The 23,343-nt window shown below is 36.8% G+C and overlaps 2 protein-coding genes across 2 annotated transcripts in view; one reads left to right on the top strand and one right to left on the bottom strand.

Moving 5' to 3' along the window:
* The first annotated feature begins 1,993 nt into the window (after positions 1-1,993).
* Positions 1,994-8,755, top strand: LOC119481365. Its single transcript, XM_037758208.1, has 11 exons — positions 1,994-2,141; positions 3,090-3,392; positions 3,713-3,976; positions 4,421-4,663; positions 5,777-5,890; positions 5,997-6,012; positions 6,122-6,219; positions 6,894-6,956; positions 7,073-7,128; positions 8,001-8,045; positions 8,150-8,755. Exons 1-10 carry the CDS (start codon positions 2,069-2,071, stop codon positions 8,019-8,021), a joined length of 1,251 nt encoding a protein of 416 aa, XP_037614136.1. The 5' UTR covers positions 1,994-2,068; the 3' UTR covers positions 8,022-8,045; positions 8,150-8,755.
* A 1,268-nt stretch (positions 8,756-10,023) lies between these two features.
* The window catches only part of LOC119482166, an 88,992-nt gene continuing 75,672 nt past the window's right edge, over positions 10,024-23,343 (bottom strand). The window contains exons 22-33 of the mRNA XM_037759587.1: positions 21,238-21,324; positions 19,245-19,280; positions 18,804-19,073; positions 14,589-14,891; positions 13,131-13,394; positions 12,300-12,572; positions 11,869-11,994; positions 11,727-11,742; positions 11,539-11,627; positions 11,333-11,383; positions 11,108-11,167; positions 10,024-10,902 (exon numbers count right to left, since the gene is read on the bottom strand). Coding sequence (XP_037615515.1) covers positions 10,760-10,902; positions 11,108-11,167; positions 11,333-11,383; positions 11,539-11,627; positions 11,727-11,742; positions 11,869-11,994; positions 12,300-12,572; positions 13,131-13,394; positions 14,589-14,891; positions 18,804-19,073; positions 19,245-19,280; positions 21,238-21,324 — 1,718 coding nt within the window. The 3' untranslated portion in view covers positions 10,024-10,759. The remainder of the gene's footprint in view (positions 10,903-11,107; positions 11,168-11,332; positions 11,384-11,538; positions 11,628-11,726; positions 11,743-11,868; positions 11,995-12,299; positions 12,573-13,130; positions 13,395-14,588; positions 14,892-18,803; positions 19,074-19,244; positions 19,281-21,237; positions 21,325-23,343) is intronic.

Raw genomic sequence — 23,343 nt, 5'->3', positions numbered from 1 at the left:
TGGGATTTTCCATCAACGGATTTATGCATCTGAGCTACTGTATGACCATGAAATAGAGAAGCAGGCATCACAAATTTAAAACACTTCTCAATCTAACACAGTAGTGCAAATATTTTACTCCACTGATCCTGAAAAAGTCCTGAAAATGAGTAATTGTTAAATAATAGAAAATATTAATCACAGGTAATATCAGAGGTTTGTAACATGGCTTTTTTAGATGAATATGTGATGTATGCTCAGATTAACCATCGCAATAAAAGTCAGGCCAAGAATGAGAACGAAGGTAAAACCTAAATCCTCCAACAGCACCATAACAACTGCAGGAGTTAAACTTCTGAGCATGTCCAACACAAATATGATGCTACCATACAGCAAATGTAGCTTGATATGATATGTGCAAATTAACTCACTATATTTAGGCAGGGACCTTGTACAAGATTCAAGTTGAATTGTATCTGCATTGCCTGAGCAGGAAGCGAACATGTCAAAGTAAAACAGGAAGGAAAGAGAGATAGGCTATTCTTAGGAAAAATATTTGTAGACAATATATGAGCTCATATTCATATGACACGTAACTTCGTGCTCATATACTTTAAAGTGGAAATACTTGTGTCAGTGCTGGATGTGAAGATGGGGCACACTTTGTTCTGTGTGCTGGGGTTTCTCTGTGAGTACATCACTGACTTTCTCTGTTTGAATAGTAGGGATGCACCGCTCCGACATTTATCCGACTGTTTAATTAGTTAATAAGCCGTATACCTCACTGTGTGGAAGTGACTGGGATCATTCTTTTATGTGTAAGGCAACGTCGGGCTCGCCTTCAACATTGCTTTCTTAATTTTGCAAAACAAAATTTGATAAATACATACATTTATATGGATTTATTGAATTGTTATTTATTATTAAAATAACAACTTGTACACCAGCAACTTAGTAAAAAAACCTTTTAGAACCGTTTTTAATGCAGCAACAAATTGGTCGAACCTTAAACAGAAATTCAAATCCCAGTATATAATGTATGTATATACTGTAGTATATAAAGATAGAACTGAATTGAATAAGTTGTCTCAGATATCCGATCCAGCTAATTGAATCAGAATCGGCCCGATATCCGATCCGGTATCGGTGCATCCCTGTTGAATAGTAAGACAAAGTCCAGATTCCCTTAACCCCTTAAAACTAGAGTGAAGATACTGGTATCATATGAAACAAGAATAATAAGGAATCCATTGGTACCATGTCATGCTAGCTTGTCGGTAAGATCGCTAAATAACGCTACGAAGTTATGCTAAATTTTGGCGAGGAAAACCTGCCATGGTGATTTTCAAAAGGGTCCCTTGACCTCTCACCTCAAGATATGTGAATGGTTCTATGGGTACCCACGAGTCTCCCCTTTACAGACATGCCCACTTTATGATAATCACATGCAGTTTTGGGGAAAAACTATGTAGTTTTTTTAATACAGTGTAATTCTGTTATTTTCGCCTATTCTAAAATGGTTTATTTGAATATTTCTACATACTGGGGTCCCTAAACAGTCTTGGAATTGCATAAATTTTTAATACTGTAAAGCTGAGACTCTTGTGGATCCAATGAGCCCAACTGTATTCATGTGTGATGATGTTAGTCCCAATAATAGCCATTTCATTGTAGTGAGACCATTTTTTGAAACGTGACCTCAGTGTATAAAATGACCTGTGGTGACCTCTAAGATAATCACAGCCTCATGAAACTTTACACAAACTAGACACCTAGAGCATTCAGAGGATGGATGGCTTTCCTAGGTAGATTGACAATAAGGGGGTTTCTGAGCAGCCTCATCAGCAATGATGATATGATACTGTATTTATACTTTATCATCTTTATGTGTTTTATATTGTTTAAAGCAGGATCTTGGCGGGTAAGTTACTTTAGAGTGGAGGACTACAGTATGTTGTGATAATGTTGATTGATATGCAGTAATGACTTGATATTTATACATCATCCAACCAGAGTTGCCATTCGTGAAACTTACAGCTGTTTTTTTAAATGCTTTTGTTTATTCTCATTTTGGCAGCTTCTCTGTTAGATGGTAATAACTGATGAAGTCTCCATCTTTATTTTAGTGCTGAATACACTCCTCCGCCGTGGGCGCGCTGAAGGTGATTGCACAATCTTCCTTGTTTTCCGTTCTATTTATACACTCCAGATGACTCTACGTTCATTGCAACACTCTTTATTGCATCATCTTTCGTGGTTAATGCTATGACTAACAAGTGCTTCAGAGTGGTAACTTTAGTCTAGTTTCTTCTTTTTCTTCTAATTGTATACTGTATGTATGTCTGTGTTGGGTTCTAGGTGCTGTATTGACCCTTAAGCCAAACCGGTCTACTTTATCAATTTTAGAGTATAGAGCTGCTTTTAAAAATGTAGAAATGTACTTATTTAGTCAATATATAATTCATTATAAAGGATGACTTCTGCAGCTTCTTTTAAAGGGGACATATCATGAAAAAACTCACTTTTTTAGTGCTTGTTGTACACATACATTTGGGTATCTGGATTGCGTACCAACCCACAAACTGTGAAATAGGACAACCCAGTCAGTTTTTTGTGGGCTGTCATTCAGATTTGGCTCCCATTTCTGTCACATGCAGGCTCATTAGAATATATCACCCTTGAGTTTTTTGAACATTAAGAATGTACCCCCAAAAAATAAGTATGAAAATAAGTATGAACTTGAAAATGAGCATGATGTGTCTCCATTAAATGCAACATAATGGCAATAGAGATGCAGGTGCTTTTATACTTTAAAAACATCATATTTAGCAGTGGTTTGTTACCACCCAGTTTGCACATAAGATCTATTTATTGAATTGATCGAGCCGGCTGAGTTAAACAAGGCACTATCTCTATAGATAGATAGATCCAGATGTGATCCAGGAGGCTATTTGTTTCACAACGTGTACCTCAAGTATGTTTTATATTTTTGGAGGAAGTGATTTAAAAAAAAAAAGTATTAAATGTGCAGGATCTAATCATTACACCACTAACAAAACTAGACTTTACATTACAACATGTCTTCATTCTGTGAAATCCCTTTCCTACAGATAATCCAAAACCTGTCCTCACTGTGTCTCCGTTATGGCTGAGTCCTGGAGACTCAGTAACTCTGAACTGCAGTGTTACAGATCCATCTGCAGGATGGAGGTTCTACTGGTATAAGGCTGTTCCCAAACAATCAAACAACTCCTACAGCTATGAGCTGCTACCTGGCAGGATCAATGGGACTGAACAGGATTTCTACATCGTTCATGGACAGACGCACACAGCAGGATATGTGTGCAGAGCTGGAGGAGGAGAACCAATGCGTTACACTCGGTATAGCAAACTTAGGTTTGTCTGGTCTGGAGGTCAGTATGTTGTTAATTTATTTCCCTTTTTTCCTGTCTTGCACCACCATTAGGCTAATTTTCACCACATTTTTAAATCCCATTTGTTCTCGTCTAAATGTGATATAAAGCAGAAAGAATTTGAACATGCTGACATAGCAGGCATAACAGGCTTAGTTAAAGGATACTTTACTTTGTGGTCAGAGAGGTGTACAGACAGGCAACAAAAAAACAAAGATGTCAGGAGGCAAATGTGGCGTTGGTAATAAAAAACAGGCAGGTAGACAGTCTAGAGATCATTTCCACCGTGCTGTTCTTAATCTCATTTTTCCATTTTTCAGATTCTCATTCAGCATCAGTCAAAGTGAGTCCTGACAGAGTGCAGCACTTTTCCTCCGAGTCTGTCTCTCTGAGCTGTGAGGGAAACTTTGCTAAGTGGAGAGTGATGAGATTCACTGGTGCAGGCCATCTGTCCAGCTGCTCTGACTGGGGGACAGTGAATGGACCCACATGCAACATCCACAGACTTAAAAACAAGACAGCAGTGTTCTGGTGTGAGTCTGGATCAGGTCAATTCAGCAATGCAGTCAACATCACTGGACAAAGTAATTACATGTTTTATTATTTTCACGATTCCGTTACTGGATTTAACATCTTATATTTGAATTGCATAATCAGTGTAGCGGAGCAGGGGCGAAAACAAATGTGCATAAAGTTTTCTAGCTTGTAAGGCAGCCTATCGCACTGCATCATGTTTTCTCCAGTGGAAGGGCACTCTAGAGGGCACTTTATCATGTTTTTTCCAGTGGAAGGGCACTCTAGAGGACACTCAATCATGTTTACATGCACATTGAGCCACCGTTTTATTTAACATATGTGCACTTTTGCTCAGTTTTTGTTAAAACTCTGCAAAAGTCCAGAGTCCACCAGTGCTAAAGGGGTTTGTTTAATGTAAAAGTAACATCAGAACCTAAGTGTATGTGCGATGTAAAGGTCTGCAGCAGCTGATCTCTTGACTGAAACTTGAGTATTCTTTGACTGTTTTACAGATAAAGATATCATCCTGGTGAGCCCTGTCCATCCTGTGACGGAGGGAGGTTCTTTTACCCTTGGCTGCAAATTGAAAAAAGGAACATTCGATTCTAATGTGCATTTCTATCGAGACGATGATCTCATCCAAAATAATGACAGAGCGGAGCTGAACATTTCTTCACTGTCAAAGTCAGACGAAGGCCTCTACAAGTGTCAATGCTCTGGAAAAGCGTCACCACGGAGTTGGATGTCCGTAAAATGTGAGTAATTATTACCGTTTCTCCTGTACTTCCTTTTTCATAAACTGTTGCAATCTGAGATTTAAAAAATGTTGTCAAATACTTTAGTCAAGGTGAGACACCACAGGCAAAAACATTGTTTTTCAGGCACTGGGCAATTTTTTTTTTTTTTGAGATTTTGGACTATTTTATATTATTTCTTTCAGACAAGCGGAAAGAAAACATCCAACTTGTAATACAAAAAAGAATTGCCTTAATGTAAGTTATCAACTGGGGAAGTTTCATGGTGATATCTATTAGTTAACATTTTTTTTACCCTATTCACCTGTAGTGACCTGCAAAATGTATGGAATTTTAAGGGCTGTTTTCACAAAATGAGTTTTTTTTCACATACTTTGAGCCAGAAATCTCCACTTCCATAGCACTTACATCCACCAAACCTTCCAGTTTCATTCCTCTCTATACTCTGAAGGTTTTTACAGAGGGGTTTGTTCCTATATCATTCACAGCCAGAGTTATATAACATTTTATTCCTAAAAACATGACAAAAGTTGATTATTTTTATGGCTGTTGACAGTATTTCATGAGTTATGGAGTGATACAAGGATATACAAAATCCCTTCAGTAAAAACCTTTGACTCGAATATGTCGGTAAAATGAAACAAGACTTTTGAACATGGATTCATCCCATAATCTGATTTATGCTCTGGAAATGTATGAAAATGAGCACATATTAAATAAGAGAATACCTTATTTGCATATTTAAACATACATTTTCCGAAAACTTGCAATACAAAAAATGATTGTCTTATTATAAATAATCAAGTAGGGAAGTTGCATGGTGAAATCTATTAATTCAATCTTTTACCCTATTAACCAGGTTGTCTACGCTTAATTAGAAATGCAATGGATAGGTTTTTAGCATCAAAAAGAGGATGTAAAAAAACATTAATTCAGTCATTTACTGTGAATGTTGTAGTCTTTTGTTGTTTCCCCCGAATATTAACTGCTCTTGAACATGCGACCCCACATTGTGTAATCTTTTCTTCCATTTGGCTTTTACTTGCCTGTGACCTGTCATAAGTACTCTGCAGACTCTAAAATAACAATTGTTATTTTATTTTTTTATGACAGCAGTGTCCAGGCGTGAAAGCTCTTCATTTCTTCTGCCGTTGATCATTGGGTTGGTTTGTGGAATTTCACTGATTAGTCTCCTGCTGATGTTGTGTTGCTACAGAAAGTCAAAGGGTGAGACCGTTTCCTTCTGATATTTCATGGACCTGATCTGATCGGAAATAGCAGTGCATCATGTTCCAATACAAAGCAACGTAACATAAAATGTCTTCTTTTACAGATTCATGCTGTGCCAGGTCAGTACAACACTCTCTTGAACTTAGAAGCAGTGCATGTTCCTTATTACATTGACTCTATTTATGATATTTTTAACCATGTTGTTGTTGTTTTTTTTTACTATTTTAGGATCACACAGTCTCAGAGAACCAATCAGGACTCTGCTCCAGATCGAGTGGTTAATCAGAACGAAACTCAACCTCAAGTGCAGTCCTCTTATCTCCACGGTCAGCCTTAAAAATAATCAAGATTAATTTCACACGCTATATTTTTCTGGTACTTTCTGGTCGGCTGATTATAGAAATAAGAAGATATATGAATCAAAAGCCACAATTAATAAGACAGGAACCAAAATCAACTAAACAGTTATTTAATGAGCTGGAAATAGTTAATAGTAGTGATGCTAATTTCGATTTTTTTTTCTAACCGACCCCTGTTAACGGATTATTCACTGTTAACTGACAAGATTAGTGTGTTGCATGCAGCAGTGCTATTTTTGAATGCCTAAAGGTCGCCCAGCTGCAACGATAAACTGATGCACAGTTTGTGGCTGCGGTGAGTGTGGGGTGGTTGGTGTTGTTGTAGCTGTGAACGTAGCAGTGCAGTGTGTGAGTTTATTTGATGGTGAATAAATGCTACAACTCCTCCAAGCCAACTTCCTGTGTCTGCAACTCCAGCTCAGACTCACTTAAAAAAGCAGCTTAGTTGGTATCATGAAATTGAAATGATCAATTTTACCTAGACTTGCTTGTCTCTACAAATCAATCAAAGGCCCCAAAAACAATCAATTGAAAATGATTTATTTTTTGACATTATTAGAAATACTAGAATAGAATGATTTAAGATGTTTAATTATAATTTAATTGACAATTACCTAACTTAAGGAAGATGTTTATTTCAGATGCAGATGAATCCAGCGATGTGACATACTCTTTGATTCAGTTTAAAAATATTAGAAAGAAGGGTGAGTACTCAAGATACCAGCAATAAATACTAAAGCTAAGAGATATTTTTCAGTCAGCGATGCCTAAATAAAAGGAGGTTGTGATTTACTTTTCATGCATCTGATCATCTTGACAGGACAGCGTAATGAACCAGAGGAGAGCTGTGTTTATTCAGATGTGAAGCAGCTGCAGGTACAGTCACTTACAAAACTTCATCCAATATTTTGTGTTGAAAGTGTTCATTGAAAATGACTCTGGAGCTTATTATGGGTCAGTGTGTAGCTCTAATAACCTCAGTCATCTCAGGTAGCTTCCCCAAACCACCACCAGGAGTCGTCAAAATCAGAAATACTTCACTGATGTAGGGGATTTCAACTTTTTGTTTGTTTCTTACTAGCGAGTAATTCAAATATGTGTATATATATATATGTGTGTAATATAAAAGTTAATTGTACCTGATCTTTTCTGACTGTATGCAGACTTGTTATGCAGATTAGAAATACAATGACATCTTTTCTTACACAAAGAAATGAGCACAACCAGATATTTATACTCAAAAAATACAGTCACTGACACGGTTTTATCTGTGAAATTATATTAATAATGTGTGTCACTCCCCTAAAAAGAAAATAGATTAAAAAACATCTGTATTTATATAACAATATATGAAATTAACACATGTTTTAGCTTCGTTTGTTCTCTGACTCTAAATATTTAAAATTATCTTTACAACACATTTCTCACATTTCTTATTTTTTTCTATTTTTAGTAATTCTTATTAAAGTTGTAACTTGTTTCCTCATTCTCCAATAATTTTTTATGTATGCATATTCTTATGTATATTGTCTGTATACTGTATATGCATTATTGAAGAAAACAGTATACATATATCAGCAAATAATGTAAAAGCCATAATATTTTACTCTGCTATGTAATTGTTTTTTTGCACAATGGGCTTTACAATACTGTCATTTATCCTTCACCCAGATAATGTGTCTGTCAATTAAACATGTATTTATGTAATCTGGGACAACATTTCAAACTAATCATCTCTCTGTTCATAGAAAAATCACATCCTGCAGTAACAAGAGAAGCTGGAACAGCCCTAGGTAATCATTCAGCCATGTAATGTGCATGTTGTGATTTGTGTCTTTAATTATAAGCAACTACATCTTAAATAACCTTTTATCTCTGCTTTTTTCTTCTTCTCCAGGTCCATAAAGAGATGTGTATTACTTTTTCATATATAAGGAACTTTCCTTTGTCTTTTAAACATGGATTGGTACTCTATCTACTTTTTTTTTTACCTTACTTTTGCACTTTTTCTTCGACCTTTTTATACAACTTTTTTTGCAAGAGGCTGCAAGTCATGATTTTAATTTATTTTATGTAATGTTCATGCAATATCTCCACACAGTTTTGTGCCTCAGCTGCACAGTTGGAAAAAGATCAACCAATAATGACATAAAACCTGAAATGTTGTGGAAAACCTAAAATTAATTATTAAATCTTTGGAAGAATGTTTGCTTTGATCAGTTTCCAAATGTTGAATACTGTGTCCCAATTTCATACTATGTACTAATGGTAACAGTATGTCCTATATACTAATCTTTATAGTATCCTGTTTTTGCATTTACTGTAGTAGACAGGATATCAACCCACTTAACTGATAACAGGAAATACAATAATTAAGCCATCAGATGTTAATCAACTTCAACTTTTAATTGCTGATGCCAATTACAGTTAAAGCTGCAGTAGGTAGGATTGGAGCCAATATAATAATAAAAAAAAAAAAAAGTTATTTTTATAAAACGGTCACTATATCGTGACAGGAGTGAATGAGGCAGGTAATCTGAGAAAGAAAGAAAAACATTTTTCTCCGTGTCCTCCAGTGCTCCTTATGGCATTTGCAAGATATCACAGACCGGAAGAAAACAACCAATCAGAGTCGAGCTTGAGCACCGCCCACCAGCCGGAGCAAATTTTCTCATTTTACAGCTAAACAGTATACTACAAGATGTTTCTAGTTCGCTAGTGATTGACAGCTGCCTCCGTTGAATGAACAGCCAATAGGAACGCTCTCTGTAAAATGACCTGTGATAGGCCAAAGTCTAGACTTTTTAAATCCTGAAAACAGAGCCATGAGGAGGTGCAGAAGTCTAGTTTTCTCTCAGAACACTTGAATTACAATATGCTGAAAGGTTGTTATGGAATTTTTGCCCAATGATGCCAAACATATTCAGCCTACTGCAGCTTTAATCACTTTAGGAATCAAGCCTGATATACAGCTCTTTTTCAGCTGCAGATCTCAGATGATATAGTACAAAAACAACTCTTCTTTAACACGAGCTGTAATCCGTTATGTTTAACTTTCTGGTGAAATCTGTGAGTTGTCAGTCATGCTTGGTCACCCAGTTTCACTACTGAGAGAGATGTCGGTTAATACCTGAGATAAATGAGAGCACATTCTGAGAGATGTGGTTGTGTGGTGTGTGAATGTAGCTCATGCCCTTGATGCTAACAGGAAACCAGACTTTGGTCTGCTTTTTTTACCTCTTTGGTTTGACAGTGTGCATACCATGCATGCCTAAGAGTTGGTTCTCACTCTTAATAAAGTTAAACCATCCTGGGTGCTACTGTATAACACTGTATATCACTTATAGTTGATACACTGGCTTGAGATGAGGGAATATGAACAGAAAAAACGTATTAGACTACAAACCTGAAATATATTAATGCATTCTTTCATTAATGTTGGTACTGGAGGCCCATGTTCAACAGAGCTTCCTGTTAGTATAAATGGTGAGTAAATTAATTTATTGTATACTACAGTTAGTGTAAAACAAGTTTACTATGAAGATTAGTATGTTTTACAGTAATATAATGTATTGTAATATGGAATATGGCCACAGCTAAGTCTCTCCCTGCTTCTAGCCCAATGCATGCTGGGGTAGGCTCCACTCTGAACAGTAGTAAGCACTTATAGACATATAGATCGACATAAATATGAAGTTCATTTTATTATCTTGCTTATTGTTGGTAATCTAATAAACATCATCATCATTATCGTTGCATTCAGTCAAAGTACATGTGCAGAAGTTTCACGTTCGTGCCAGCTGAAACAGTTTCTCAGAAGCAGAGTCGGAGTGTCAGTGCTGGACGGGACGCACTTTGCTCAGTGTGCTGAGGTTATTCTGTGAGTACATGTGAATTTTTCTTTGTTTGAATGGTAAAGATTAAGGAAAAATGTCGCAGTGAGCACAAAGCATCAGTAGTTTGTCAATTTATTTTGTATTTCTCTCTTTACAATTGTTGAAGTTTTTAGATTTAATCTAAAATTTGTTTTTAGAGAAAGAAATGACAATTAGAAACACTGCTGACAGCTTTGTGCTGGAAGTTTATTGATCCATAAAATGGTCAAACATAACAAAACATACTAAATTCATCCAGGTGAAACTAAAATACATACAGTATCAATCAAACGATTTTTAAAAAAGACAGACGGAAACTTGATATGTTGTCTGATAACAGATTAAATGTTATAAATGTGTAAAGCTTTTTCATCAAAAATGAAAGAGATGCTGATTTTATAGCTGAACTATCACCAAGGTACTGAAGCTCAAATATTTCAAACAAGTTCTTTTTGCTGATTTTTGAACCAGCCTGCATTCAAAAACAAAATTACATTATACTGTACTGACGAAGAAATACAGGAAATAAACACTAAATACATTTAATTATTATATGTAATAATCTGTAGTCTTGTACCAAGGACAACAGAATATCAAAGCCATATGATGCACTTCCTTTAAATGATCAGCTACTAGGTTAACTGTACAAAATACTGGCCTATAGGAAAGCAGAAGTGCAAACAATAATTACACAAAAGCTGCAAATTGGTGTTTAAACAAGGATGTGGTTTTTCATGTTGCCATCTATTTCCATTGGTTGTGTTCATACAGATGTCTTCAATGATCTGGAAGAAAAACAATTTAGGGTTATGTAAGAATTAATGTGCTTTATGACGTTTTACTCATGTCATTGAGTATTTTTGAATATAATTATCTATGGTGATGTCAATAGTGTCAGGCAGGCAGCACAACGCACAATAAAAACCTTCATTATATAGAATATTTCTATGTAGTACAAAGTATTTTGTACTTGACTGTACCTGCAGCTGATCTTGTCGTCACATTTTCGTAAACGCTCTCCTCTGGTTCATTATTCTCCCCTGTTGGAAGGATCACATGAATGCATGACAAGACAATTATCTACTTTATTTAAGTACAAAAGCATCTCAACTATTGTAAGTCTCACTACATGAAATATTTTCTCTACATCTTTTTATCGTAGTGTTTCAAACTGCTCCATGTTAAACACAAAGTATATACTGTACCATTTCCAGGTTCTTCAGCGCCTTGGATTGTTTCATAGAGACACAAATCACCTACAGAGCAGTGAGAATCAAACCAAGGTCATTTTAATCACTTGAATCAAATAATATGAATTCTACTATCTTCTATAACAGATAACCAGAAATAGAAATGTTAGGTTTAGAGTCAACAATATAAAAAATAAAACATTATCAGGGTTTAGGCTGACCATGGAGAAGAGAAGCATATACTCTGCTTTGGGTTTCATCCTGGTTGATCATGTGGTCTGTAGCAGGACCCTGATTGGTGCTGTGAGACCTGGTGGGCCCAAAACAGGAAGTAAATACAGTGGATTTAATAAGGAACGTGTAATTTACTGCTGTTATGTTCAGAATGAGAGGAGAGTGTTGTACCAACCTCTTAAAGCATGAATCTGTAAAAAAAAAAAAAAAAAAACCATTTGCTGTTACATGGTTTTGTATTGTAAATTGTTCTATTGTTACTACAGTACATGTAAATACATCAGAATCAGTCTGTTATCAGAAGGAAAAGATCTCACCTTTTGACTTTCTGTAGCGGTACAGAAACAGCAGCAGGAGAATAATCAGTAAAACTCCACAAACCAGCCCAACAATCAACAGCACAGGAAATGGAGAGCTCTTTTCAGGCCCGGACGCTGGTACATCTTTAGAATATACACACAAATACAAATACACTTACACATAAATCATGAATAGATAGTATTAAAACACATACACTCAAATACACTTGCATAAACCCTCGATTAGGGTTGGGTATCGTTTGGAGTTCATATTCTGGTTTCTAAACGGTTCTTGAATCAGATTATTTGAGGGGGTCATAACAGGTCACATGCTTATTTCATAGAAAAAAACTATGAAATTCATATTTATTCAGATTCACAATGCACTTCATAAAGCTTGTGGAACCTGTAAATGAATTTTGTAGAAACTAAATCAAAATCAAACTCACATTTTACTGACATCCAACTCTCTTGTGACGTCCAATTCCGCGAACCTGGTGGTGACTCTTTTCCTTCACATCTATAAAAGCCTTCATCTGACTTTGAGACTGCAGAGATAATCAGCTCCCCATTGGTATGTTTTTTGAAGAGTTTGTCGTTTTTATAGAAATCCACATCATGAAGAACCTTTTCTGTCCTCAACTTGCAGCCAAGAGTGACAGGATGTCCCTCAGCTACAGGATGGACAGGGCTCACCAGGATAATATCGTCTGTAAAAAGATCTAAGAATAAGAAATTTAGGTCAGAAAGATCAGCTGGTGCAGGTTGAACAAGTTGACGTACAATGATGAGAATACATTTAATAGTTTTTAATTTATTATACAGATGCATATAGTAGCTCCCCAAATACCTGGCATTGAATGATGGAAGAGGTGGCACTTTGGTGATGTACATTGTTACAATTATATTGAATACTAAATATGTTAGCCAATGTGAACTTTGTGGCAGTGTGCTACAGAATAGTCTACTAACTTATTTTGATTGTGGGTGTAACTGAGGAGCCAATCTAGAGCCAGATAACTCTACAGCTACCTCGAGTATGAAATAAATGGTGGATGGATTTAGTCATAAAAACATTAGTGGGCAATAAAATCCATATGACATTTTCCTATAAACATTACACTGGAACAAACCAAGTTTGTTTAATGGTTTGTTAAAAGAGATATCAAGTTACTCATTTTTAAAAGAATTTTGGTTAATACTAGTCACCTACAGATTTCAATCTATATGATAGAAAGTTGAAATACTTCAGTAACAAAAATCTGTTAATCAAAACTCACACTGTATAGTGATGTTGACTGCATTGCTGAACTGTCCTGTTTCAGACTCACACCAGTACACTCCACTCTGCCAGTAACGGTTTATGGTGCATGTGGATCCAGTCATTGTCTCCAAGATAGTACAGTCTACCAGAGAGCCAGATTCAGATAACCTCATCACTCTCCACTTGGTGGAGTCTCCCTCACAGCTCAGTGACACTAACTCGTTGTCGAAGTGCTGCACTCTGTCAGGACTCACTGTGAGAGACGCTGCTGAATGAAAATCTGAAAAACAACACACAATGATGGGAAAAACAAAGCACAACAAATTAAGATTAAAAAGACCACAATAAAAATAATCCTTTAGGTTTATTGTGGATTTAATCATTTTCATTGTTGAGTCTTAAACGGCTCTGAATTGTCTAACAGTGTAACACAGTGCACATTTATGCAATTAGTGCAGGGATGACATGTATGCAAATTGCACAGGCATCAGCAGTTCAAAGAAGGCATTAATGCAAGCATGCACTAATTGCATCCAATTACATCCTCTGGGTGCATAACATCCACTTGAATCCCAAAAAGAAGACGCAAGGAAGAGAGCAAGCATAAATGGCGAATGTGTAATTTATGTTATCAATGCATTTTGGAGATAATTATTGAATGTAGAAAAATCTGTGTTGTTGGTACCATAGGGTACCTTTATGTAAAACTAGCAATATCTAAATAGACAAATATTCAATTACATCTAAAAGTCCTCCATTTAAAGGTTTGGGGGAAAGAGAAAAGGAAAAGACGAAACATAGAAGGAAGAAAGAAAAGACATAAAAACTAATTAGAAAATTACAGAGGAAAGGGAGAAAGGAGTGGATGGAAGGAAAGAAGAAAAACAAAATAGAAAGTACCAATGCCTCGACCTTACTGTATACACAATACACAGTACATATTTAAGTAAATGTACCTTTAAGATAAAAACAACAATTAAGCTATGTAATAAAAAATGTAATGCAGTAGCCTTACAATATTGGATTCAATTAAAAGGTTTGAACAAATACGCACAACAAATTACGTGTGAAGATGAATATTGTTAAAATTCAGTCCAGACTAGGGATGCTAATTTTTAGTTAGCCGAACCTCGTTAACCATTAACCGAAAAGATTAATGCAATTCATGCAACGGTGCTGTGGTTTTAGTGTCTAACAAGCCGCCCAGCTGCAACGATAAGCCGATACACAAACAGGATAAATCCATCCAAACCAGCTGCAGTGTATCAGCAAAACAGACAACTGAGTCCCCAGTTCACCCGTCCGGCAGCCACGTTGCTGCGTGTATTGTCGTGGACACATGCAGCCACTTTCCCAGTAAAAGTCTGCACCGCATCAATTGGTTTAGCTGCGAGGTTGTCGGCTGTACTGAATGTCACCACAATAAGTACATTTCATCCATTGTGCAATAATGTAAAAGTCAAAACAGACCTACCTCCAGACCAGACAAACTTAGGTTTACTGTAATCAGAGTGAAACACTGGATCTCCTCTTCCAGCTCTGCACACATATCCTGCTGTGTGTGTCTGTCCATGAACGATGTAGGAATCCTGTTCAGTCCCACTGGTGCTGCCAGGTAGCAGCTCATAACTGTAGGTGTTGTCTACTGGTTTGGGAACAGCGTTATACCAGTAGAACCTCCATCCTGCAGATGGATGTTTAACACTGCAGTTCAGAGTTACTGAGTCTCCAGGACTCAGCCATAATGGAGACACAGTGAGGACAGGCTGAGGTTTCTCTGTAAGAAAGGGATTTCACAGAATGAAGACATGTTGTGATGGATCGTTGGTAGTTTACAGGCACTGTTTATGTCCTAAAAAAAAATTCTTTATCTCCAAATGTGTAATACAGGTGTGAAGGTGTACTGCCTTAAAATATATTAACCAAACTAACATTTAAAATATTTTGTTTACATTCAGATAAAAATGATGACTTACTGGAAGATACTCTCAATGTGAAAGTGTTACTCCACTTTGTTGAAGACTTTTCACTTTTCATTGTGCCCTTACAGCTGTAGTCTCCACTGTGTGATGGTCTAATCATGTGTTCACTTGGATTTTGAGGTGTATATGAGTTGGGTGGTGTCCATTCATACTCCCACTCAGTGTCTCCTCCATCCTCAATTTCACATGTGAGAGTGATTGTCTCTCCAAAGTATATCTCAGGCCAGTTGGGTTGCGGGGTCAAAACAGCCCTGTTAGTGACTGTTCATGATCAACAGGCCCCAAATACAAAAGATAGAAAAGGTTAAACATACATTTTGGGGGTTAGTCTTCAATCTTATTCATAAGTACACTATGTATTTTTTGTTTTGTATTCCATATCAACAAGCCAATTTTCTTCTTTACCGACTGGATCACTGTACTCTGTGTAGTAAACAGGATCTCCTCTTCCTCCTCTGCACCAGTAGAGTCCTCCTTGTGGGACACGGATTTGTCCATTTGAGAGGAGATCATCATCTTGTGTGGTCAGGGGTTCAGAGGTTTTGTTGCCTCTGTACCAGAAGTATTTCCAACCAGATGATGACGGTCTCACAGAGCAGGTCAAGGTCACACTGCCTCCTGCTAGAATGTATCTCCTGTCAGCGCTCAGTTGGGCCTTTGGTTTTGCTGTTTAATTTAGAACAAAGACATAAAAAAGATAATTATTGTCTCTGTGAATTAGTCCAGTTTGAATGATAATGAAAATGAATAACATTAACTCATCCTTCCTTCTTGGTGCTACAGATAATTGTAGATAATAATATATAAAATAATGAATCACTGTTTTAAATGTGTATATATTATTAAGGTATAGTAAACTCATGAAGATCAATAGAAACTATGCTCATGTTTCACACTTATTAACCACTGAAGTTGTTTAAGTTAACCTAACATGGATTAAAGTGAGTACAAACACACTGTGAAAATGGATGACTGTTTTAACACAGCCTTCTCTTGTTTCCCTTTGTTAAGTGTTTAGTGTCACTAAGATAGTTCAGAGAAATCATCGCTCTGCTTCACTCTGGGAATGCTACATGTCCGCTGCTCCTTAGTATGAAAACTACTTACGTTCCATTCTAAGTTTTATTGGATCCGATTCTTCCTCCTCATCAAATTTACACATGTAAGAACTCCCATCTGACATTAGTTGAACTGTGTTTTTTGATATCATCGGTGACTGATGGTTTGTGTCAATTTCAATAGACAATCCGTCTTTGTAGAAGGCAGCATTCTTCTTCTTTGTCTGATCACGATGCCGACAGCGAAGAGTCACTGATTCTCCTTCAAACAAGGTGGATGCAGGAGTTTGTAGGATCACATCTTTGCCTGTGTAACACAGGTCATACCTTGTTTTAGTAAGTCAGTTAAATTAAAGGAACATATGACCAAATGTTAAAATGTATCAGTGATTTATGTTTTTAATAGGGCTGTCAATCGATTAAAATATTTAATCGCAATTAGTTGCATGATTGTCCATAGTTAATCGCAAATTAATCACACACACATATTTTTAATCTGTTCAAAATGTACCTTAAAGGGAGATTTGTCAAGTATTTAATACTCTTATCAATATGGGAGTGGACAAATATGCTTGCTTTATGCAAATGTATGTATATATTTATTATTAGAAATAAATTAACAACACAAAACAATGACAGATATTGTCCAGCAACATGTAACATGGCAAACTCAAGCCCGGCAACAACAGCTGTCAGTGTGTCAGTGTGCTGACTTGACTATGACTTGCCCCAAACTGCATGTGATTATCATAAAGTGGGCATGTCTGTAAAGGGGAGACTTGTGGGTACCTATAGAACCCATTTACATTCACATATCTTGAGGTCAGAGGTCAAGGGACCCCTTTGAAAATGGCCATGCCAGTTTTTCCTCGCCCAAATTTAGCGTAAGTTTGGAGCGTTATTTAACCTCCTTCTCAACAAGCTAGTATGACATGGTTGGTACCAATAGATTCATTAGGTTTTTCTAATTTCATAAGATCCCAGTATCTTCAGTATCTAGCTTTAAAACTGAGCCCTCTGCAACCTTAAAATCACAAGTTGCATTAATGCGTTAAAGAAATTAGTGGCGTTTAAGCAAATTTGCGTTAATGTGTTATTATTGCGTTAACTTTGACAGCCCTAGTTTTTAACATAATTAGAATTCAACAGTAAGTTGGAGACAGAAGAAGTTGCCATAGTTACTCTTACTATAATAAATAATGACTCTCATGGTTCATTTAGTAATGAATGAGTACATTTCCCCTGGAGGAGGCTCCACACTCAGCCTGTTTGATACATTACTGTTATCACTAATAAGGAGAATTAGTATCCAAACTAGTTTTTACATTAGATTAACAACATTTAAACATGAAATATGAACACTTTGCTAAACAGGGTGATAATATCAACGTGGCTCATAGGGGTGTAACGATACCTTTTTACAATGATACGATACATATCAATTTCCATGGTTCCGATACGATTCAAGGGCGATATTTGGCTCATCCAGAGCGATACGATTCAATGACTTGAAATCGATATAATAACTTTTTTTTCCCAAAAATTCAATCAGTATGACTGTGAAATAAATAGCTGATACTGGACAGTGCAGGTCAGGATTCCTCAAAGTCTTTCTTGTAAGGGAATCAGGGATAAATTAATTATGGATATAAACAAGTAAACAACGATTAATGACAAAAACATACACCTTTTTTATGAAAATAATAAAAAGTGCAACTTCAGGACCCGCTGATTCAGTTCTCAAGATACAAGGCAGTGCAATATTTAACAAAAATAGAATAAACCAGCTTCTATTCAAGTTAAATGAACGACGAAATCAAGTAGTCTGCTTACAGTGTTCATTTGGGATCTTTTCATACGTAAAAACATTTTAAAACTATGTTAGATTTGCGTTAGTTGAATTTCTGTTTTGTTTTTTACTTTACTCCCGTGATGCTTTGTCTCGCGGATCGTCTGCTTTCCGGCTGGATACGTGAGGCTGATGCTGCGTGATGCTGCGTGATGCTGCGTGATGCTGAGTGATGCACATTGATATCAACGGGTAAAGGGTAATTTTCTCTGAATAAAAAACAAATTTGCACGGGGAAAGCACCTATTGGTGACGCCGCCCTCGTGGAGTGGATTGATAACACCTTGTCACGTAACGCACCCAAAGTGGAACTCTACCAACCGGCTCCTCTGCACCGCAACGCCAGCAGCTCATGCAGACCGGTGCCCGTCTCCCTCCACGCCGCTACCGGGTGAGAGAGCGAGGAGTCTCGGCAAAGGGGCGCCGTTCATCTGCATGCACGCTCACGCTGCAGAGCCGGCAAAGTCGATGACGTTATACACAGGGAACGTGAACTGGAGTAACGTTTAACATTTCTTTACAAATAAAAGTGCTAAAAAATACATCCATGTAACGTTTGTTGTGACTAAATACAAATTCTTAGAATTGATACAATCGATTATTTACCTTGCAAATTGATTTTAGAACGATATACGTCCCCCATGAAGGACAACTTGCCGAGTACTTATGATGTAGTTGGATCGTAGGAATATAAATCGATACATCGATGTAGTAGATGAATAGTTACACCCCTAGTGGCTCATAAATGAATACGTTCTTTTAGTGAACTTGGTCATGGTGGTAAAACTTTGATCACTTACCTGATACAGTTAGAGAGACTTTATCACTTTCTCTTTTAAAATCTGTTTGACTCTTGAGATTACCACGGCACTGGTATTCACCACTGTAGCCTGTATATAGATGTTGTAATGTATATCTCTTATGTGGGTTGTAGCTGGGAAATATCAGACGACCGCCCCAGATTGTGTAATACCAATCGGTGTCTTTTCTGTCCCTCATGTCACATATGAAGGTAACAGACTCTCCGGTAAATAAAGTGGACCAGTTTGGCTCAATGGTCAGAACAGCATCTAGAAACCAACACAAGATGCAGAGAGTGAAATGTGTTTTCGTTTTTTGTCAATATATTTATCGTACATTAACAAAACAGAGCAAACAGAAATAGGATGTGGTGAAGAGTGATACAGTTGGTGGAGATTCATCTTGAGTGAATATATAAAACAAGACAATTGTATAATTACCTTGAGCGTGTCCACAGTGGAGGAGGATATTAAGAGCTAAAATAAAATTAGAAACTTAATCAGACATTATCAAACTGACAGAAACAAATCAAATAATAATAATAATAATAATTAACAGTCAAACAGAAATATAAAATCAACAGATAAAACTTTACGGTAGGGCTGTCAAAGTTAACGCGATAATGATGCATTAATGCAAATTAATTTTAACGTCACTAATTTCTTTAACTTATTAATGCAACTTGTGATTTTAAGGTTGTAGGGTGCTCAGTTTTAAAGCTAGAAGATACTGGCATCATATGAAACTAGAAAAACCTAAGGAATCCATTGGTACTAATGATGTCATACTAGCTTGTCATGAAGGAGGTCAAATAACGCTACAAAAGTTGCGATAATTGTTGGCGAGGAAAAACTGGCATGACCATTTTCAAAGGGGTCCCTTGACCTCTGACCTCAAGATATGAAAATGGAATAACATGTATGAATTTTGAAAATGGGAGTAGTTCCCCTTTAAAGGAACAGTGTGTAGCATTTAGGGGGATCTATTAACACAAATGAAATATAATATTCATACTATGTTTTCATTAGTGTTAAATCATCTGAAACCGTTGCTCCTAAAGTAGTGTTATTACGGTAAGGATGGCCTCTGAGCATGGCGAACGGCGTTATAACAGTTTTGCACTCTGTGTCTCACGTTACCACAGTCTTAGAAAGGGAGAAGTGAACGGAGGCGTACTCAGTTGGTTGCAATCTGCAAACACAACATTAGATGTTACTAAATCCTACATACTACAGTTACTGTATCTTTAGTTTCCTCAAATTGTTTTTAAACATGTTCAAAATTTTAAACACAAATGCAACAGAACACAAGATCAGATGCTCAAAAATGCTGATCATAAAAACCCCTGAAACAAACTATTCTGTGAGTTTGCCCAGGTGCGTAACTGATGTCAATTAGAGTTAGAGCAGTAACAAGCCAATACACTGCTTGTCAGCGTGAGTTACATAAACTTAACTTCAGTTCCTCTTTACACATACAGAGAAGTGTTGCAGTGATGGCCACATTCAGAGTGTTGTCATCACAGTAATACGTTCTCACTCTACAGTTGGGAAGAATGCTGGGTACCAAAAAGTTTTTGAGGCAGCAGAAACTGACAAAAACAAGTTTACAGCATGCTGTATGTCTCTAGTTCACAATCTGCATAATTTAATATATAAAGAATAGGGCTGTAAAAGTTAAAAAAATAACAACATGTTAACGCAAATTTGTTTTAATGCCACTAATTTCTTTAACGCGTTAACGCAAAACATCTTTCGGAGGTTGTAGTGGGCTCATTTTTAAAGCTTGAATAAAGATACTGGTCATACTGCGGCGTAGATTGTCGCAAAAGAAGCTAAATAACGCTCCAACCCTGCGCTACATTTTGGCGAGGAAAAACTGGCCTGGCCATTTTCAAAGGGGTCCCTTGACCTCTGACCTCAAGATATGTGAATGAAAATGGGTTCTATAGGTACCCACGAGTCTCCCCTTTACAGACACTTTATGATGATCACATTCAGTTTTGGACAAGTCATAGTCAAGTCAGCACACTGACACACTGACAGCTGTTGTTGCCGGTTGGGCTTGAGTTTGCCACGTTCTGATTTGAGCATATTTTTTATACTAAATGCAGTACCTGTGAGGGTTTCTGGACAATATTTGTCACGGTTTGTGTTGTTAATTGATTTCCAATAATAAATATATACATTTGCATAAATCAAGCATAGTTTTTTCACTCCTATGTTGATAAGACTATTAAATACTTGACAAATCTCCCTTTAAGGTACATTTTGAACAGATAAAAGATGTGATCGTGATTAACTATGGACAATCATGCGATTAATCACGATTAAATATTTGAATCGATTGACAGCCCTAAATATATCCTAACCTCAGGCATTTAAAAAGTTTTATCAATGGCAACAAAACAGAGAAAGTCACTGATGTACTCACAGAAAAGCCCCAGCACGCAGAGCAAAGTGTGTCCCATCCTCACCTCCAGCACTGACACTGTTACTGTGCCTCTGAGAAATGCTTCTACTTTGTGTATCGTAAAGCATAAAAAGGTAGCTTTGCGGCGTTTTCTTTAACTTCCTCTCTGAGTCTGTGCTTCCTACCTTTTACACAAAGCTCACATAACTAGACTGGGTTTGACCACAACATCATTTTTGCAATCCACATCATCTCTCTGTTCTGCTGTGTTACAAAATGGGAAGTCATCTTCATCTTTAAAAGTAATTTTTAAACCAAAAGCTCTGATAATACTGTGAATTTGGATTATAGTAGATAGTTCATTATATCATTTCCATTAGTGCTCTTTTGTGATATGTGAACAAAACACCAATGTGATAGATATTATACAATGCAAAATGTCCAACAATTATTTATTATAATAATTATTTACTACTTGATGCAATCCTATCCCTGCATGCCATCTGCAGTGGCTGAGCAGGAAGTGTAAGTGTGTCAAAATGTCAATGTGGTCAAACCCAACGAAGTGGTGTGAGGGCTAAACTCAGAAAAAGTCACTGATGTACTCACAGAAAAGCCCCAGCACGCAGAGCAAAGTGTGTCCATCCTCACCTCCAGCACTGACTCTGTTACTCTGCTTCTGAGAAATGCTTCTACTTTGTGTATCGTAAAGCATGAAAATGTAGCTTTGGATCGGACGTTTTCTCCATATTCCTCTCTTCGTTTGTGCTTCCTACCTTTTACACAAAGCTCACATAACTAGACCAGGTTTGACCACAGCATAGTTTTTGCAATCCACATCATCTCATACCTGTAATACTTCATTTTGAATTTATTTGTGCATGTAATATTTTTCATACCCACTGCTATGGGAACCATGTGTCATGTCACATGTACGTATCTTTGTAAGCATGTACAGAACATCCTGTTTGTGTCTTTATACCCTCCTGAGAAATGCATGGTTCTGTTTTCAGGCTTTAAAAAATCTAGCCTGTGAAGGGAGACTTTGGCCAATCACAGGTCATTTCAGAGAGAGAGCGTTCCTATTAGCTGTTCATTCAACGGAAGCAGCTGTCAATCACTCACGAACACCGATCAAATGGTCAAACTGGGGAGCGCTAATCAATTATGAATCAATATGGTGTTACTGTAATGCCTGTTTCTCATCTCAAATGTTTTCAGAATCATCTTGTAGTGTACTGTTTAACTGTAAAATGTTAAGGTTTGTGACCCGGCCGTCATGTTGGGATCAGTTGAGGAGATACCAAGCACCGTCCACCAGCCTGGGCAAACTTTCTCAGTGAGTATGTTTTACAGTTATATAATGTATTGTAATATGGAATGTTATGTTTGATATTCAGTATTTACATGCATTTTCTGTGCCATCAAATAACATATGAACGTCAACTTACACTTGTTTTGTGACAGAGGAAGGAAGAAGAGGTCAAAATGTGTAAAAGCTGAGCCCAAATTGGTATTAAAACTAACTTATTTGTTTTTTGTCTCATGTGCAGAAGTTTCAGGTTCGTGCCAGCTGAAATAGTTTCTCAGAAGCAGAGTCGGAGTGTCAGTGCTGGACGGGACGCACTTTGCTCGGTGTGCTGAGGTTATTCTGTGAGTACATGTGAATCTTTCTTTCTTTGAATGGTAAAGATTAAGTAAACATGTTGTAGTGAGGACAAAGCATCAGTAGTTTGTCAAGTTATTTTTTTGTTTCTCTCTAGTTTACAATTGTTGAAAATTTTAGATTTAATCTAAAATCTGTTTTTAGAGAAAGAAATGACAATTAGAAACACTGCTGACAGCTTTGTGCTGGAAGTTTATTGATGCATAAAATGGTCAAACATAACAAAACATACTAAATTCATCCAGGTGAAACTAAAATACATACAGTATCAATCAAACGATTTTTATAAAGACAGACGGAAACTTGATATGTTGTCTGATAACAGATTAAATGTTATAAATGTGTAAAGCTTTTTCATCAAAACTGAAAGAGATGCTGATTTTATAGCTGAACTATCACCAAGGTACTGAAGCTCAAATATTTCAAACAAGTTCTTTTTGCTGATTTTTGAACCAGCCTGC

This window comes from Sebastes umbrosus, chromosome 22 (genome assembly GCF_015220745.1).
Source record: "Sebastes umbrosus isolate fSebUmb1 chromosome 22, fSebUmb1.pri, whole genome shotgun sequence".
In the NCBI taxonomy this organism is placed as follows: Eukaryota; Metazoa; Chordata; class Actinopteri; order Perciformes; family Sebastidae; genus Sebastes; species Sebastes umbrosus.
The sequence above is the reverse complement of the archived record's forward strand: the minus strand, read 5'-3'. Positions and strand labels throughout refer to the sequence as shown.